This window comes from Lissotriton helveticus, chromosome 3_1, assembly GCF_964261635.1.
Source record: "Lissotriton helveticus chromosome 3_1, aLisHel1.1, whole genome shotgun sequence".
Lineage (NCBI taxonomy): Eukaryota > Metazoa > Chordata > Amphibia > Caudata > Salamandridae > Lissotriton > Lissotriton helveticus.
In genome coordinates, this window is record NC_136061.1 from 503,982,609 (window position 1) to 504,001,247 (window position 18,639).

General features: G+C 41.9%; 1 protein-coding gene across 1 annotated transcript in view; it reads right to left on the reverse strand.

Annotated features, from left to right (window-relative positions):
- Window positions 1–421: 421 nt before the first annotated feature.
- Window positions 422–18,639, reverse strand: part of CAVIN2 (caveolae associated protein 2) — a 120,436-nt gene continuing 102,218 nt past the window's right edge. Inside the window, exon 2 of the mRNA XM_078680409.1 lies at window positions 422–4,965. Within this exon, the coding sequence (XP_078536535.1) occupies window positions 4,189–4,965 (777 nt within the window). The 3' untranslated portion in view covers window positions 422–4,188. The remainder of the gene's footprint in view (window positions 4,966–18,639) is intronic.

Genomic DNA, 18,639 nt, shown 5'->3' on the forward strand with positions numbered 1-18,639 from the left:
TATGTACAAATAATCCGACCTAGGTGAACTGTGTATGCTTGGTACCTTGTGACTGTTTGAAACTTTAAGACAGTTTGTGGTGGGATTTAAGATTGGTATTGTCTTGCCGTGTCACAGGTTGGTTTTTAAATGTTGAAACTATGACGCTGTGTTTTTTCTTCTTGCCTTCAGCGCTATATGTAGACAAAAGCAGGACTTGTGGTAAACGAGTTGGAGGTGCGGCTGATCTTGTGACTGACGCATCCTGTTTCAGGTCCTGTTTTTAATAGAATAATTTACATTTGTAAACATAGTTGCAACCGTAAAAATGTGTCTCAAACCGAACATGGAGGGAAGAAGCAATGACGAACTTAGTGGACAAAATGATGGTTTCTTGATGCCTTTTCCGATATTTGATCTTTCCAATGAATTATACATTGAATTAATTTTAATGAACTTTTATTTACATGATGAGGTTAGTTGCATACATGGAATACGCCATTCACATTAGTGGTACTAAAACATGACTACGGTAGTATTAACTTGCATTCAGTGTTTTCATAGGTGCATGGTGAAACAGTATATTTTTAGGCTACACAGTGGCTTTCTCGTGAGCACATTTTACAGAAAATGGTTCAAGGGGATTTACGAGGAACTGTAGAAAAGGCTATATTTTACCATAACTATCAAACAAGAGAGTAACAGGGGCTATAATGCAGGAACTTAGAACTTGTTCGAAAACCAGACAAATAAATTTTACACTATTTTAGAGTTTGGGTAAAACGGACACAAGGAAACAGAATTTGCACCGCTCCAGAATACAGAAAGAATTTTGCCCCGGACCCAAAATGGAAAAATTAATTGTCAGAACCATTGCCAAACATGCACAAAGAAGTTATTGGTTATAAATAAAAAAGTCCTTAGCCACAAATAACAGTTTTGAGAATACAGAACATACTGCGAGATTTTTCTACTAATGCTTTAAAACGAGTTTGTTCCTGGGTATGCAAAGTAGCTTTTTGTGCTGCCCCCCAATCCCTCGCCCCTAGTCCCTCTCTGGGATTATCCTTTGGTAGTCAAGTGGGCAAGCATCAGTGAGAGGAACACATTTGCACCTGGTTTAAATCCCGTTTCAGGAACAAACTTTTTGTTCCCAAAACTGACTTAGTGGCCATTTGTTATCAGGCCTTTAGTTTCTAGTTCTGTCACTGCTGTTATCGAAGAAAATTCTCCATCCGATTAGAAAAACTGCTTATTACTATTACTTGTGGGATATAGGTACACACTTTCTGTGACAGTCTCCAGCTACTGAAGCTTCTCCCTTACCAGGTATTCTGTGCCGACCTCATGTGAACAACACTGCTGCAGGAATCTGTGCCCGGAGTAGTAAGTGGAATGACTCAAGAATTAAGTATGTGGAAAGGGGAAGAAAGGCGGTATTTGATCAGCAACTGTAAATAACTTAGAGTAACAAACACAGCAGGAGCAGTAAGCACAGACCTATGACTGAGTGAGTCTGGAACTTATGGTTGTGTGATACAATATATAAAGAGACTGCAAATAGATTTGATGCTCACTTTTATTGAAGCCAGAGGAATGATAATCCTTTATGGGACTGGAACACGACCGACATTTATTTTCTATATATTGAATAACTAAAAATTGAAAAAAACTGGCACCTCTGGGTGAACGCAATTTACCATTTAGAAAGAAGCCAAGGTGGGAACAGCCTGAATAGCTGAGGCATTTTCAACTGAAATGTTTTTGGATTGGCCGGTGATCTGCTGATCGTTCAGAAAAACACAGCAGACCGGTCCAATATGAATTCATTAGTGGACCGAACCCCACTTGACCACTCTTCATCGACACTAGGGCAGATCTATGTATCCATCACATGCCTCCATTACAACATGTTACCTACAGGATACTGCTTCCTAACTCCCTCGTAGAAACTCAATCACGTAGAACTTCAGAACTGCAGAAATTCCTAACTCATTATCTATGCACATAACTTTAAATGTGAAATATATCTAAATGTCTTTGGAGATATCAGGATTGGGACTAAAAATAAAATGTAAAAAATAAAGGTTATACCATTTGAATTTCTTTACTCCAGTGAAGGTGCAATGAATATAAATTACTAAAATAGAAATTGAAATAGGTTCATGCCTTAATTCAAGAGTGAATTATTCATGGCGAAAGAAGATTCGGTTACTTAATGAGCAACCATTGTTCAGTTTCATCCTCGAGCAGCTTTTAATTCTTGTAATTTGTTTTATTTTTGTTTTATTTTTTTTCGACCTGGCAGATTTTACGCAGCCCTTAGGGTTTGGTGGCATTTTACACATTTGTATCACAAGTCACTGCCATACAAGCAATGCGTTCTCAGCAGAAAATACACTTTTACATTAGTGCATGTTCTATATGTACTATAAATGGCAGGGTGATATGTTCTGCACCCAGTCTATACATTTTGTATCAGTGCTCGAGTACAACCAGCAAAAATAGACCCCAGCGTTAAACAAACATGAGTCATTAGCAATGCATAGATTTTGCACCTAGCCCTGCATTGAAGCACGCAATATCATGGAATTATTGCAAAAGTATAGCAAAGAATTATTATATGCTATGACTAAAATAGTGAGAATATACTACTAATTGAAGAAATATATCAATAAGAACGTAAAACATATGTTAAGCTCTACTTCGTGGAAGTATACATAATTACTATTGCTGGGCATATAAAATGCAACACACACTTAGTTGTTTTCACAACATTTCTACATATTTTGAAAAACCTCATGAAGATGGTTGCAAGTCTATGATAATAGCTTCATGCTTGGATAGATCAAAGGTAAGACCACACGAAGAATATATGATCAGAAGTGATAAGGACGTGTTAAGTTTGTCATTGAAAATTATTAATCCTCTTTAAATTGATTTTTTCAAAAAGTTTCACAGAGAAATTTCAAGATGGCAAGAAAAGTAGAAATACCCTAGGAGTCTGATTTTCACAGCTACAATACGTGGTCCATTTTGTTGCTCAAAGAGAAAAAAAACTAACTTTAGTTCTGCCACACAAATGTGAAAAATATCTGGTCCCTCAGGCTTCCAGCAATCCCAACTTTGCTTCCTTCAATGGTTTGTTTGCAGACGAATGGGCCCTTCTGGAAATCAGGATACTTCCAAATTGACCAGCCTGTCTCTGCTAGTGATCACAGACCTTGCAAGCTGTCCACATCACTGATAATACACTCTGACTAATATGTGTACAACAGATCACCAAAAGGAAGATCAGTCTGGAGACGGCTATTACTCGGCAGGCCACATTTCTGAACATTTAAACTCTCCCTCTTGATCAAATCATTAGCCTCTCCTTCAACAGATTCAATATCATATCTCTCACTTGCTGTTTGTGCAGAAATAGTTCTGTCAGTCAAGGTTTAATAACATGCACTTTGCCTCCAATGAATCAAAATGTTCTACCAAAAAAATGAAAGTGATATAAGAATTTGAATAATACCATTGCAATCATTTAACAATAATGGTATCGGAAATTCTTCCCACAACTTGATACGTTGGGAGGTGTCCAAGGCCTTGTTTTGCAAAAGGCCGGTGGTGCTGTCCCTGCCTTCTGTCCTTGTTGTTATGGCCCAAGTCACCTTCTCATTGTTTTGGTGTCAACGAATTGCACTGAAACTGTTTTCATGTATCCGCTGTCTGGTATGTGACAACAACACTTATGTTGCAGACAGCTTTCCAGAGGTGATACACTAGGGAAAACATAAAAACAGGTCCAGATGCTCTTAAATACTCTTGTATAACCGCTTCGTGTGAAATATGTTGACTTCCCTATTCAGATTCTTTCATGATTTAGCCCTAAAATGCCATACCATTTATTATAATCAACCTAACCTTAACTTTCGTAGGTCCCATACTTTAAGATGGCTCATTTTCCTGAGATGCAGAATGTCCCATGAATTACTGTGAAACCTCAACAAAGGATTAAAATAACATGAAGCAAGTGCTTGCGATAATTTTCTAAAGGGCGTCACCGAAAACTGAATGTCAGTTTGTTTAGAGCATCATTGTAGTAAAACACAACGTGTAGAAGAAGTTAAAGAAACATGCACATGTAATGTATGCTTTAAGAATACAAAATGGGCTCAACTCAAAATCTGCATTTACAAAAAAGATATCACTGTGTAGTTAGGCAGTTAGGTTTATCTGGAGCACTGCTGTATTTGGGGTTTGCTCTTCATGCAGCTCTTCCTCATCTTCAGTATCCGCCTTAGGCTCAGGCTTGGACTCTTTCAAGTCAGATGTTTCTTGTGCCTCCTCAAATTCATCGTTGTCTTCAGTGATTGGGAGCTCATTGTTCTTGCTTGTTCCTTTATTTTCCTCTGTTTCTTTTTCCATTGCGTCTACAATAGCTTTGACCTCTTCCTTTTGGGTTGATGCCATTTCTGAGAGCAATTCATTTACTGATATTTTTTCATTCTCCTTGGAAAGCTGAACTTCTACTTCTGCTTTTTTGGGCTTCTCGTGTTCACTGGAATTCTCTCCTTCACGAACCTTCTTGACACTGAACGTGAGTGGTGGCACTTTGAAAGAAGAGGATGCTTTGTGGTGGGTATGAGTGAAAGACTTCTTAATTTTCTCCCTTCTTTCAGGAGACACAATCTTTGTGCCAATCTTATTCATCTTCTTTTCAATATTTTCACGGGAAAAAGCCTTTTTGAGGCTGTCCACCTTCTTGAGACTAGACCATTTGATTTTATCGGCTCTGGATTCTTCAAATTTGTCATCCATGTCTTCTAGACCGTCAACATCATGGGTGATTTCTTCATCGGATGACAGTTCCACAGTATGCAATGTTTCTTCCACAGTTTTGTTCTCGTTGTTCGGCTCTTCCTGCCCTTCGGTAATACTCGGAGTCGATGGCGGCTCCTTCACAAACACATTGGCAGGGATTTCATTTTCCTCCTGAAAGAAACATTTAAAGTGTTGAGTGTTATAATTTTAAAGCATACTAAAAGGACAGACAAAGAAAATGGTGCACATTATTTTTTTAATTATAAAGCACTAGCACAAAACTATGGTTTATTTTAACTTTTAAATGAATCTACACAATCAAAACCTAGATAACCATTTTGAGGCTTTTGAAAAATTCTCGGTAAGCTGCCACTGAAAACGATATGCTTAATTGATTTACATGGTGTCTACTTGCCAAAGTCCTAAAGCAGACACAATATGACACAAAATGAACACAAGCAAGTGGGACAAGACTAGCACCAGAAAACCTTCTGAAACAACAGACCTCTTATGAACTATAAAAAGGCAGAAGACTTAGAAGGAGAAAAGGGAAGCTTATGCCATAATGATTGACTCATAATAGAAAATAGTGACTCCATTCCCATGTAGGGCTACCTTGAAAGTTTTTACTAAGTATAAATATAAGCACACCGAGAACAATCAGGAGCACAGAAAAACATTCTTCGGTTTGAGACTCAGATAAAGTATCCATTTTGGCTTCTTAAATTTCCCAGCTTGTTTGCTCCTTTGTCACTGTGACATCCCTACGAGTATTGTGGATGACATCAACATTTAAAAGTCCCAGACAGTTTTACAGCTTTCTTCATCCACTGGTCTGTTTTTCTGTCATTCGCATTTTGCTTTCACCCACGACAGCATAGAGCATTGGTGAGTGTTTGATGTGCTCAAACGCTCCGTCCATCATCCCTTTTGTATCGCTTTGTTCGCCCTAAGTTGGCAGGGTATGCTCAGATATGTCTCTTGCTCACTTTGCCACTGGATTCAAGATAGCCTGGCTGATGAGGATTATGAATCCGAAACCGGACCCAGGATGCTTGTTTCCGGTCCAGGGAAGACATGGCTCGGCAGTTCGGGCTGGACTGTTCCCATGAGGCACAGGGTTAGACTGATTTGCATATAGCCATGTCTGAACTGGGGTGGCAGAGTGAGCTAAAGAATGGTGATCAATTAAACCCAGATCTGTTGACTGGTGGTGAGTGTTTGATTTGCTCTAACGCTCCGTCCATCATCCCCTTTTGTATCGCTTTGTTCGCCCTAAGTTGGCAGGGTATGCTCAGATGTGTCTCTTGCTCACTTTGCCACTGGATTCAAGATAGCCTGGCTGATGAGGATTATGAATCCGAAACCGGACCCAGGATGCTTGTTTCCGGTCCAGGGAAGACATGGCTCGGCAGTTCGGGCTGGACTGTTCCCATGAGGCACAGGGTTAGACTGATTTGCATATAGCCATGTCTGAACTGGGGTGGCAGAGTGAGCTAAAGAATGGTGATCAATTAAACCCAGATCTGTTGACTGGTGGTGAGTGTTTGATTTGCTCTAACGCTCCGTCCATCATCCCCTTTTGTATCGCTTTGTTTGCCCTAAGTTGACAGGGTATGCTCAGGCGAGAGTTCCTTGCTCACTTTGCCACTGGATTCAAGATAGCCTTGCTGATGAGGATTATGAATCCGAAACCGGTCCCAGGATGCTTGTTTCCGGACCAGGGAAGACATGGCTTGGCAGTTCGGGCTGGACTGTTCCCATGAGGCACAGGGTTAGACTGATTTGCATATGGCCATGTCTGAACTGGGGTGGCAGAGTGAGCTAAAGAATGGTGATGGACTAAACCCAGATCTGTTGACTGGGGGTGATTGTTTGATTTGCTCAAACGCTCCGTCCATCATCCCCTTTTGTATCGCAGCATAGAGCATGGGGCAGGGCTCTGCCCACCTCATCCATTGGATAGCTTCACTATGTGTGTTTGCATTTACTCTTTCACAAGGAGCACATCCATATACAAGCTGGTTCATTTCTTTGCCAGGGTTTTTGTTTCTTATTTATTACTTTGATGTGCCCTTTGTGTTCATACTCTGATGTGATAGCAGGATGCTTTATTCCAGTGAGCCAGGTGATGGCACCATCCACAGTCCACACTTTATAAGTTCCTGTCTCTAGTCAATGCTATTTTCCATTTGGAGTGTCTATCTGACTGGTGGTATTTCACAGCATAACAGATTGTCTCCCTTTGAAACTGTTCTGTATTTGGTTGTTGAAAGCTTCAGTATTACACATGTGAATTCATAAGCAGACAATTCTTCAGAACACATTTATTCTGGGCTCCATTTCATCAATGGTTTGCCCCGGAAGAAAACCAATGTTTATCGTGTTTAATTTGCAGCACTTATAACACTCTAAAAAAAATCTCTTTCTAACTTTCTTTCTTACTTTCATTCTTATTTCTTTCTTTCTTTCATTCTTTCTTTCTTTCATTCTAACTTTGTTTCTTTGTTTCTTTCTTTGTTTCTATCTTGCTTTGATTTTTTTCATTCATTCATTCTTTCATTCCTTCTTTTTTTCCTTTTAGCACTATTTGCGAATGAAATGTCCCATTAAAAAATATCCTAAAGAGGCAAAATAATCTCTCAGTGGAAACATTGTTAAAGGACTGGCAACACATCCAAATTACTAATATTGCATGCTTTAGAGAGCGCCTTCAAAATTGGCTTTTTTATATATCTGATACACCTATCTACAGTTTTCCTGACACCCCCTTTAAATCGGTATATTTTATTATATAAAACTGTGCTTAACCCTCTGGTAGCTTGGCATAAAAGCAGGCAGGCTTAGCTTACTGACAATGTGTAAAGTTTTATGCAGCACTCAAGCAGCAATAGAGTGAAAACACAACATAAGAAAACCTAAAGTTTTTTAAAAAATGACACAGAAATTACAAAAGGCCAGTAAGTAAAACCGGAGTTATGAACTTGTAGAGTTTCAAGTAAAAAGAGCACAGAGAAGCACAAAGCACCAATCTTGGTTATCTGATTGCGCTGGGCGAGGTCAAATTCAAAAGTTCAGGCCGACTGTGATAAAGCGCGGGGCAGATACAAAGACCAGGTTTGCCTCGGTGGAAGTTAACCGTGTAACTCAATCCACTTCCACCCAATGACCCTCAGTTGGAAGGGAACCGTGAGGAGATTGTTGTTGGCACGAAGAGCTTAGCGCCCGTCAGACTTTCCCATCAGCAGGAACATGCAGATAGTTGTTGCTGGCTCGAAGAGAACTGTGTGAGTGAAGTCTAGAGTCTCCTGCCTGTGAGGTTGCACTGACAGTCAGATGCAAATCCCATGTTAGTGTTGGTGAAGTCCACTTGCATTCATGAGTAGATTGGTGACAGTTCTTCTTTGACACAAAGAGCCCAAAACCTGGAGGCCAGTTTTTGGTCAGTTTGCAGATTGAAGGAGGACACTGTGACACCAGCCACAGGTCTAGTTACTGGGGATGCAGCTCTCAGGATCAGGACTCACTTTAGCACGAGCCAGTAGCAGGGTTCAAGCAGGTCCAGTCATTGCTGGTCAGCTGGTCAGTTGCAGAGAAGGCCTCTGGAAGCTTGTTGTGCCACTTTAGCTAAAACAGGAGGTCACTGCTGGGATCCTGGACTCAAGGCAAGCAAGTCTTCCGTCTTCATCCAACAGGCCAATAATTCTTCTCTATCTTCTCAAGTCTAGGAGTGATCTGATGAGAGACTTTGAGCGTGCTACATTTATACCCAGTGCCAGTCTATGTGTGAGGTCACCCTCTTTCAGTGGCATAGCTAGCCCTCTCGCGGCATGTGGAGGCTCCTGATTTTGTCACCCTGTGGCGGCCGGAGTGAAGAGGAGGGGTGCTGGCGAGATCCTCGGGTCCTTTGCTGCCCCGCACTGGCTGCTTGAAGAAGGGGGGGAATGGAAAGCCTGCCACGAGACTGCAGGTAAGATTGGTTAGAGGCAGTGGCCCCCAAAACTCAGGATGACCAGGGCGGACTGCCCCCTCCCACTTGCTATGCCACAGCACTCTTTGGCTTATCCTAAGCTGGTTGTGGTCAGTTCTTCCCATTCCCTTGGGTTTGACTCCACCATTTATAGGGTAACAAAGGGCAGGCAGGCCATGGTGTGGTCTGCATTTGAGGGGACGGGCAGGCATCTCCAGAAGTAATGTGGATGTAGGCCCAGCCCCCAGGCTACCTGTTAACCAATGAACTTGTAAAGGAAGGTTTAGGTCTGGCAAAAGGTTTATTTTGTCACATCAAAATGGCAGTTTAAAAATTGCATTACATGCTGTAGTTGCAGGTATGAGAGCAATTTTAAGGACCTACTGTAGTGAGGGGCACAAGGGGTGCTGCAGCCCATTAGTAGCTTTTACTTTAAAGGCCTTAGGTGCAGGTAGCATCATATACCAGGGACTTATAAGTAAGTTAAATGGACTAATCAGGTGTTTACCAATTTTTCCAAGCGTAGAAGGGAATGAACAAGCACCTTAACACTGTTTAGCAGGAGTAAAACATGAGTTCTAAAACCAATAAACAACAGGTTAAGTAAAGAAAGGCACATATCTGGGGTGACCCTGCAAAAAGGACTAGGTCCAGCAGGGATCATATAGGAAAACTCTACTTTGACATATAGCAGACTACAACATTTTGGTAAAACATATATTTTACATCCGTACATCTTGATATATTTTTTTTTATTGTGAATACACAGGCTGTAAATTTAAAGATTGTCAAACTATTTAATTCCAAATTGAAATTTTATATTGTTTTTTTTGTCAAATCCTTACAATCTTGGTGTTTCAAAAAAGAATACTTCGTTTTTTGTGTGCTGTGGAGACGAAAATGTTTTTTTTTAATGAATGCCATGTCAGCCCTCTTTTATGTACCCATTAGTCAGAGGGTTAGGATACCGGTCCAAATCACAAAACTACACCTCCCTGCTTTACGTCAGATTGTGCATCTTGTGGGTTTGTGCACTAGCCCTGGCCAACCTGCGGCAGCCATGTACCTGCATAGCATTGGGTCGCCATTATCACAGTTTGTGCAGATTTCTCATACCTTTACTCCTAATGAGGTCTCAACACTGACCTGACATTTTTATAAGCCTGTAGCTTTTACCTCAGGGTAAAGTACAGAGGAGAGGAACTCAGGAGACCTTGCAGTAGGGAAACGGTGATTGAAAGGGGTGGAAACAGGACCTGTTCCAATGACGCCTGATGATTATGGGTAGGCTTTGCAACTTATCCACGGTAGAGGAACGGGAGAAGTGGAGGAGATTAGGATGGAGACTGGCTTCAAAAGATGGATGCCCAGTCAGGCTACGGCTGGTCATAAAGGGAGGTAGATGTACGCTAGCAGCCTTCACTTCTCTTCTGGAGTAGTGTGGCTCACTGGTTAGAGGCAACAGACCCGGGAGCAGAAGACGGCCCGGGACCAGGGTTCAATTCCCGACGCGGCAGGGTCGTGGACTTGGGTCAGCGGACTCGATAATTCTCGCTTCGGTGCTTACTCTAATCAGGGGTTCCACTCGCCAACTCTGGGCATTAGCTTGCCTAATCTCCACAATGGCCCCATCAATTCCGGGGATGCCTGGCTCCATCTTGGGGACTCCCAGCAGGGACCATCCCACAGGGAAAGCCAGGACGGGTTCCCCAGAGTTATACAGCGCCAGGAAACCTACGGACGGGTAGCAGTGCGCTTTACAAGCTCAAATACATTTACATTTACATTCTACAGAGAGATACAACACTGAAGGTTAATACCTACATTGCTGGACTGTAAAAGAGTTCTGCACTTCGGTGAATGATTTGGGTATTGGAGCTCAGACAACTTTATATTTGATTTATTAAAGTGTATGAGGCGAATTGTTTGTGACTCCAGACTTTCTTATGCACGAGTGATCACAGTCCGTGCCTGAGAATGTATCCGATGAACTGGCACATGTTCACCAGTATCCCTGCTCCTCTAAAATCTCACTCAGTAAAAGGGACGCCAGTGAGGCTGAAAATTCCTCTCGGTATTAGATTGCACAAAGGTGCATCGTGTTCAGAACCTTCCTAATGTTGGACGGAATTGCCATGTGTTGACTGATAAGTGTCACGTGATATTTTCCATACCTGTCAAGCAATCCAAGTTTTTTTTTTTAAATCACTTTTAAGTTTTCCGTCTTTATATATTATTTATTTTAATGATATCTCTAGTACCAACACAGAGGGGGGGCGGTTACCTCAAGGATCTAGATAATTGGGCTATGTTTTTCCTTACCCTGTGAAAGTCTTAAAACTTTCTGAAGAAAAGAAAGATACACCTGACTACAACTTTAAGACAGACAGATAAATATACAACGAAATTAGGCAAGTCTTCAATCTACCCAAAGCCAGACAAAAATGTAGTAAATCAGACCCTAATTTAAACGACAGCAAGAAATAAGTTAAAACGTGTACAATTGTAGGTAGTCTAATGTACATACAAAATGTAAACATATACATCAGTACGATAAAGTGAGAATGATAGTAAAGTTCCTGTTTGACATTTTATAGCCCAAGTCCTTGCATTACTATTTAAATGTGTATTACAGTGAACCTGGATGAGCATTACCTATTTTTAATCGTGGCATCAGTTGAGGCCAGATGAACAAAGCCATTTAGTGGTTGCAAGCCTAGTGATGTACTAAATCACTGGGTTTGCGCCTGCTATATGGCATATCAAAATATTCCAAACCCAATGGACTATAGATCACAGTTTGGCAGGAAGATTAGGGCGTCCCTTCCACAATCTGATTCACAGTCCTCTTTTGGTCATAAACCATTGATAGGTAACCAACCTCAAAGGAGGCAGTAGTCCATTCATATATGGGAAGGGGTGCAAATGAAAAAAAAACTGTTTGGAAGTTGGTAGTAGTTTCAAGGATCACTGGCAGCTCATAAGCAAACATTTTAAAATAGTACTCTGTTTTTCTCAAATGCAGACCTGTTTCCTTTAATGATAATGGGCTGCATTAAAACAATATATATATATACCATCTTGGTGATAGTACCCTATTGGAGCGAGTCTTAAATTGCGACCTACCTCTTGAATACTGATGCCGTAGGTCATTGTTGGACTCGGCCCTTTTTGTAGGATCATCTCTAAACATTTTGCCTTCCTCCTGTATTTCTTTGACCTGTTGTTGGCTGTTTTATGACTCTGGGCACGTTACCACTGCTGATCAGTGCTAAAGTGCATATACCCTCCCTATTGTAAATTGATGTATGGATTAGTGACTCCATGATTGGCTGGTTTGGTTTACTTGTCAGACCCTGGTACAGTGCCCTGAGTGTACCCAGGGCTTGTAAACCAAATGCTGCTGGTGGGCTTGCAGCACTGGTAGTGCCACCCACAGAAGCAGCCTGTAAAAGTGTGTCTCAGGTCTTCCATTGAAGTGCCTGTGTGCAGTCTGGTACTGCCATGTTGACTGGGCAAGTGCACCCACTTGCCAGTCCCAAAACCTTCCCTTTTCTACATATTAGTCACCCCTATGGTAGGCCCAAGGGCTGGGTGCATTGTAGGTAAAAGGTATGGCAAGCCCTGATGTGTGCGGCATGTCCTAATAGTGAATTACAGTTATTTTTGTTTTTCACTATTGCAAGGCTATCTGTTCCCCATAAGCCAGAATGGGCAGTTTGATTATAACATCTTTTAATCCTAACTGACTCAGGGAACTAGGTAGAAATTCGAGTTTAGTATGCATGAACTCAGAATGATAAAATACATATTTTAGTGGAATTGGTTTTAACATCCTGTGTTTGAAAATACCACTTTTAGAAGGTAGGTATTTTCATGTCTAACCATCGATGCCTGCCCCTGCTAGGTTGTGTATTCCTTGTCTGGAGTTTGAGTGACAGGGGCTGGAGGATTCCAGGAGACAGGGTTAGTCAGCACAGGGCTGAATAGATAGATCTGCATGTAGATGGGTAGGAGGAGTTGCACCTGGGACGTGAATAGGGCTGTGCCTTCCCTTCACAATGCTGACTCCACCTCCTGTGATGTGTCTGATGCCCCTTGCCTACTCTGTGAAAGGAAAGAAGGAGTCTCGTCAACAAAGTGCTCCAGGACTAACCAGAACCGGTTTGGACTAGGCAAAGGCCTCTCTGCCTTCAGAGAACAAAGAGAAATGAGGATAAAAGGGGGGACCCGGACCCCAGAACTGTAGATCACTTTTGGGAAACAAGAAGAAACCTTTGCTGAGGAGAGGAACCAGAGGAACTGAGGAAGAGACTATCCCTAAGCTGAGTGCTGTCTGGGGGATTGGCCTGCAGTGGTTGCCTGACTGCCAAAGAAAGGAGAAAGACTTTGTGCTACTTTCATTCAACTTTTAAAGGATTTCCAAGGGCTTAAGATAGAGCTGGCTTCCTGATGAAGTCTCAGGGACAACAGGCTTCCCACACCAGCTCCCCAAGAGTTCTTTGGAAGTGCCTGATTTTATGTTGAGCTTTCTGAGGGAATGCGTGTCGCAAGGAGCTGGAAGCGCGACTCACGAAGAAGAAGCATGTCGCTGCCTCAGCCACTGTCATCGCATCACTGAAGAAGGGTGTCGCCGCTGCCGCTGTCAATTCGCATCGCAGAAGCGCCTCGTATCACCGGAGAAGAGTGGCGCCGTTGCATCAGACGCCGTTGCATCATCGGGAAGCGTGTCACCGCCGCAGCCGCTGGCATTGCATCACTGAAGAACGGTGTCGCCGCTGCAGCTGTCACATTGCATCGCCACAGCGCCTCACATCGCCAGAGAAGAGGATCGACGTTGCATCATTCGCCACCGCATCACCGGGAAGCAGGTCGCGGCTCAGAAAAATCTCTGAGTCGCCGCACGGCCGTCGGGCGTACACCCATTGTGTCGTATCAAGGAGAACACGCCATTTTTGTTTCATTGCACCGGATCTTCATCGCATCATGGTGCTTCTGGTCGCATAGCAACAGAAGCGCAGTAAGAAACTGATGCATCACCTCCACACGCCAAGAAGAACCGACGCATCCCCTACGCATCAGTAGGGACCGATGCATCACCGTTCTTGAACCAAAGGTACATTGAACTCAAAGTGTCGCATTTTACATCTTAAGAGAACTAAGCTAATTCTACTATATTTGAAGTACAGTATTGTGGATTTTTGTCCTTTGTGTTACGTCTATATAAAAATACTTATTTTTATACTACAACTTGTGTGGTGCCCATCTGTATTGTGTTCACAAATGCTTTACACACTGCCTCTGAGATAAGCCTGCCTGCTCGTACCAAGCTACCAAGGTGGTGAGCAGGGGTTATTTTAGGAGTGAACCCCCTTACCTTGACTTGACGCAAGGGTCCCTATTTGGTCAAAGGTACCTACCTCTGCCAACTAGAGACCCACAAATCTAACAGTCATAATTCAAATGACTCCAAATGGGGTATTTGCTAACTGACCATTTAGTAATTAGATTTATTTGCAAAATTAGTTTTCATTCGAAAATTTTAGTGCGCAATTAGTACGTCTGACCCAAAATGCTCCTGTAAACAAATTAAGTTAGCATCTTTCTACTCTAGAGTACGATTCTCACCTCCAGTGGGCCAATCTCTAGCGTATCTATTTTTATAACATAAAATGCTTTTTTGTTTAAAATAAAGTTGAATTAAATGAAATAGTGTCAATTTTCAAGTCTTATTATTGTCATCAAAATGTAGTTACCTTCATTTGTACGCAGTTGGCAGGCACCCTTGCTACGTGAGAGCTACCTACTAATTGTGTGACAAAATGCAAGAGAAATAATCTGTACCTACGAAATATTACTATGAGCTCTATGTTGCAACCAAGAAAACCAGATTGGCATTTTATTTCATTACAGGTTCAAGTTAGGACAGGCGAATATGATGTTTAAGAAAATTATGTTTTTATATTAATTAAAACTTTAGCTTTGATATTGACAGGAAAGGAATCATTTTCAAAACGGCGACAAAGAGTTGGCTCGTGATTTTCATTGCCCACGGGTCACAGAGGTTGTTTTGTGGACTAGCAATGAGAGAGGTGTGTTTATATCACATGCAGGCAGAAGTCAGGAAACCTTAATTAGTATATATTCAGGGCCAGATATACAAGAAAGTGACGTATCTGTATAAATGTGTCACTTTCCCTGCGCCACCCTGAGAAACCCTTGCGCCACCATGGATGCGCCATGTTTACAATACAGCGCACCATAGCACAAGGATTGACAGGATTGACAAGGATTGACAGATGAGTCAGCATCTGTCAGAAATTCTGACGCATCTGTTGGAGCAATAGTCACTAGTTGCTGAAGTCGTGTCGCAAGCACAACACAACTCCAGCAATGCATTTTGAGGCCTAGTCCAACAACACTGTATCACTCCTAACGCCTCCTTCAAGCAGGCGTAAGGGTTTGACGCAGTGGGGTCCTAGAAGAGACGCAGTGAAATCTTGTAGATTTCACTGTGTCACATTTACAAGGCTTTCCTGCGTGGGAACGCCGACCCTGCATGCATAATACCTGACGCAGGTATAATGTGACGCAGGGCTTTACAATGTAACGCATCTCCCTGGATGCTTCACTTTGTAAATTGGCCGCATTTTTTTATGCAGCTGCTGCATCACAAAAGTGACACAACTGCGTTGCAAAAGTGTAGCAAGGGGCTTGTAAATCTGCCCCCATGTCTCGATTTTTCAAAAACCGGTGGACATCCTACTTTTCACATACTGCTGACTCGTAGCTACCACATGTCAGCCCATGTTTAATCACTTGTATGCTTAGTAGAGACAAGATCTAAGGGATAACGAGATAAAAGGCTTCACTACAGAAACAGCCATGACAATCTTCCCGTGGTAGACTGTAGCAGGTGGGGGCACCTGTTAAAAAAATCCCCCAAACAGGTGGATGTACAGACCGAACCTAATTTGCACAGAGATGACCCACATTACCACTTGGCGAAAATGGTGACTAGGCATTATATTCCTGCTGATCATTGAACATACACTGTCCAAAATAAAGACGATCCTGCTGTCTTTTTTTGGGCAGTGGAGAAAGGGGTACAATTGTTATCCTTGTAGCCTGCCTGCAATTAATAACCCAAGTGAACGGTAATCACCTGAGTAAAGAGGGCAAGAGATCGCTTTCGCCCTTTGGGGCATGACACTTTTGGGCAGGAATCAATGTGCTCATGTCAAAGATCTCTTATGTTTTGTGCTAGGCCATTTAACGCCTAGTCCACATCTCACTCTTAAAAGAGAATGCTACTTAGACCAAGATGCACTAAGGTTCTGGACATAAAAAGCAGTCCCAATTTGTGCCCACATTTTTTGTGACCCGATACCTATATTAAGGACTGACTTTTACACTAATAGGTCAGTTTGCATAATAAGGAATCAGAGTGGGTCACAGTCCAAACAACCAGATTAGTTGTAAATCAAAAGGATGGTGGCCTGCAAGGAATAATTTTAAAATAAAGTAAATTATTGTTTTTAGAAAAAAAGAAAAAAACTAAAAAAACTAACAACAAATTTAAAGCCTTCTTTACATGAAATAGGCTTTAAAAAAATGTTTAAATATTTCACTGAGATTGGCAGTGGCCCATGGTTCGCTGCCTAGTCTCCCTAAAACGTTTACCATAATTTGCATACATTTAGAATTGAACAGGGCTTCATCCCAGTGATTTCACTAGAGGGTGTGACAGTTGTGACAGTTTCACAATACAGACAAGCTCAACAGGATGGCATGGATGGCGCCACCACCAGCTACTGGTTGTGGGTGGTTCCAAGAAGTGATATGGCTCAGAAGCAGCAGAAATGCCTGAAGGCAGACCAGTTGGAGTTCATGATTGTGCTTTTTTCTACAGATTATTACAGGCTGCTGTGGTGTCAAGGTCACAAGCTGGTCAGTAGGTGATATGGCTGGAAGTCACGGAATGGTTTTTGCCTTCAGCATCTCGACCTTACCTTGAAACTAACATAATTATTTTCCGAAGACTGGCAAAAGTTCTCAATTTTGAAGGCAAAATCAACCAAGAGCTTCATAGGTTTTCTTGACAGGACAACTCTTTTCGAAAGCTTTTGCTGTTTAGAGCTCGTCGGCAAGGGCCATTCACAAGGTTGTTTCCCTTTGCCTTGTCTGATGCCTGTTGTCACTTTTCTGACACCTTTTAATTTTACTCTGCATTTTTTGCCTTTCAGAATAGCCTACACATTCCACATGCTTGCTTTTCCACATTTCACGGACGTTAATGTGTAACTAACTTATTTGAGTGAAATTACCTCAGTCACTGATTTCTTACCCTAATCTTTTTAATTAATTCAGAAAAGGTGACTTGCTGTAAAGTATATTTCAAGGTTAGTTTTTCGCACATTAAATGTGCGCCTCCAATCTAATTTCCAGTCCTAGCAGCTTATTCATGCATCTTTTAATTTCTATTTGTCTAGGATGTTACATTCAGGTTTCTCTAACTATCTGTTTGGGTCAAAACATCAACAGTCTGGAAAAAGCATTGCACTACTTTCCATTAACTCCTTCGGCGCTCATGACAAGCTCAGCTCGTCATGAGGCACTGTGGAGCTGAGCTTGTCATAGCTGCCGCAGAATGCCCACACTGGGATAGTTCCTCTTCTGTGCGGGGCGTTCCATTAAGTGGGCAGAGTCGTGAAGAGCTCAGCTCGTCATGAGCACAGCTCCACTGTGCTGCATGACGAGCTGAGCTCGTCACAAGCGCCACGGCGCGTGGCCCCCCTCCCCTTCGCGTTGCGAGGGAATTAGCCCCGCGGCAAAGGGTTAAGTACTGGCTTAAATATTGCTGATAATGGCCAGATTGTTATTGTCTGGCTATATACACTATGGCCCATGTTATAAGTAGGTTCCAAGGATGACAAGAGGTAGCCAGGAAGTATTTCCTTGTAGAGGTTTATTGGTTGCTTCAGTAGATATAAGTTATAAGTCTTGTTAAGTTCATTAGACGTCCCACCAGGAGCTATATGGTTGCTGCTCAGCCTACACTCTTCAACTGTCATTCCTCACATACCAACAAGCACACTAACATTCCAATCACACTGTCATCAGGCATTCCAACATTCCACGCAAGCATCACATTCATTCTAGCTGAGCAGCTGAGAAGAGGATGCACTAGGGAGAATTAAGTCACAACATATCCTCTTCCCTTGGGAACAACAAACAATAAAAATTGCAACAATGCAGCATAAACAAGAGAAAGAATATGCAGGTGGCATTGCGCATAATGCATAAACAAGAGAATGAATGCGCAAATAACATTGCACATAATGCATAAACAATAGAATGAAAGATCAAGTGACATTGCGCATAATGCATATAAAAAGTACAGTAGAAAAATTAGATGTGAAAAATACAAAGGAAGAATTAGCAAAGATTAGAGCTCAGGATGCAAGACAGCACTTCCCCCTTCCTAGGGAAAACAATAGAAAAGGTGCACAAATTAAACATTCAAGCATCCTGTACTAGTAATGAATAAATGAAAAAATCAGAATCAAGACAAAATATGAAAATAATAAAAGGTGCAGGTCACAAGTGTAGCCAGAGGCTGAGAAAAATAGATACTAAAAAGTACCACACCCAATCATGTCTCTACACATCGCACCATGGAGGTATGGTGTGGATTCCAGAGAGTGGAGGACACAATAGGAAGAGAAAAATATCCAAACACTCAATCTATGCCACACACCTCAAACACAGTATGGATTGTCATGTAAAATATATATCCACAGATGGATACAAAGCCCAAAGTGCAACTAAGGCACAATCCAAAACAACAATAATACAGCGCCCAAGGCGCAATG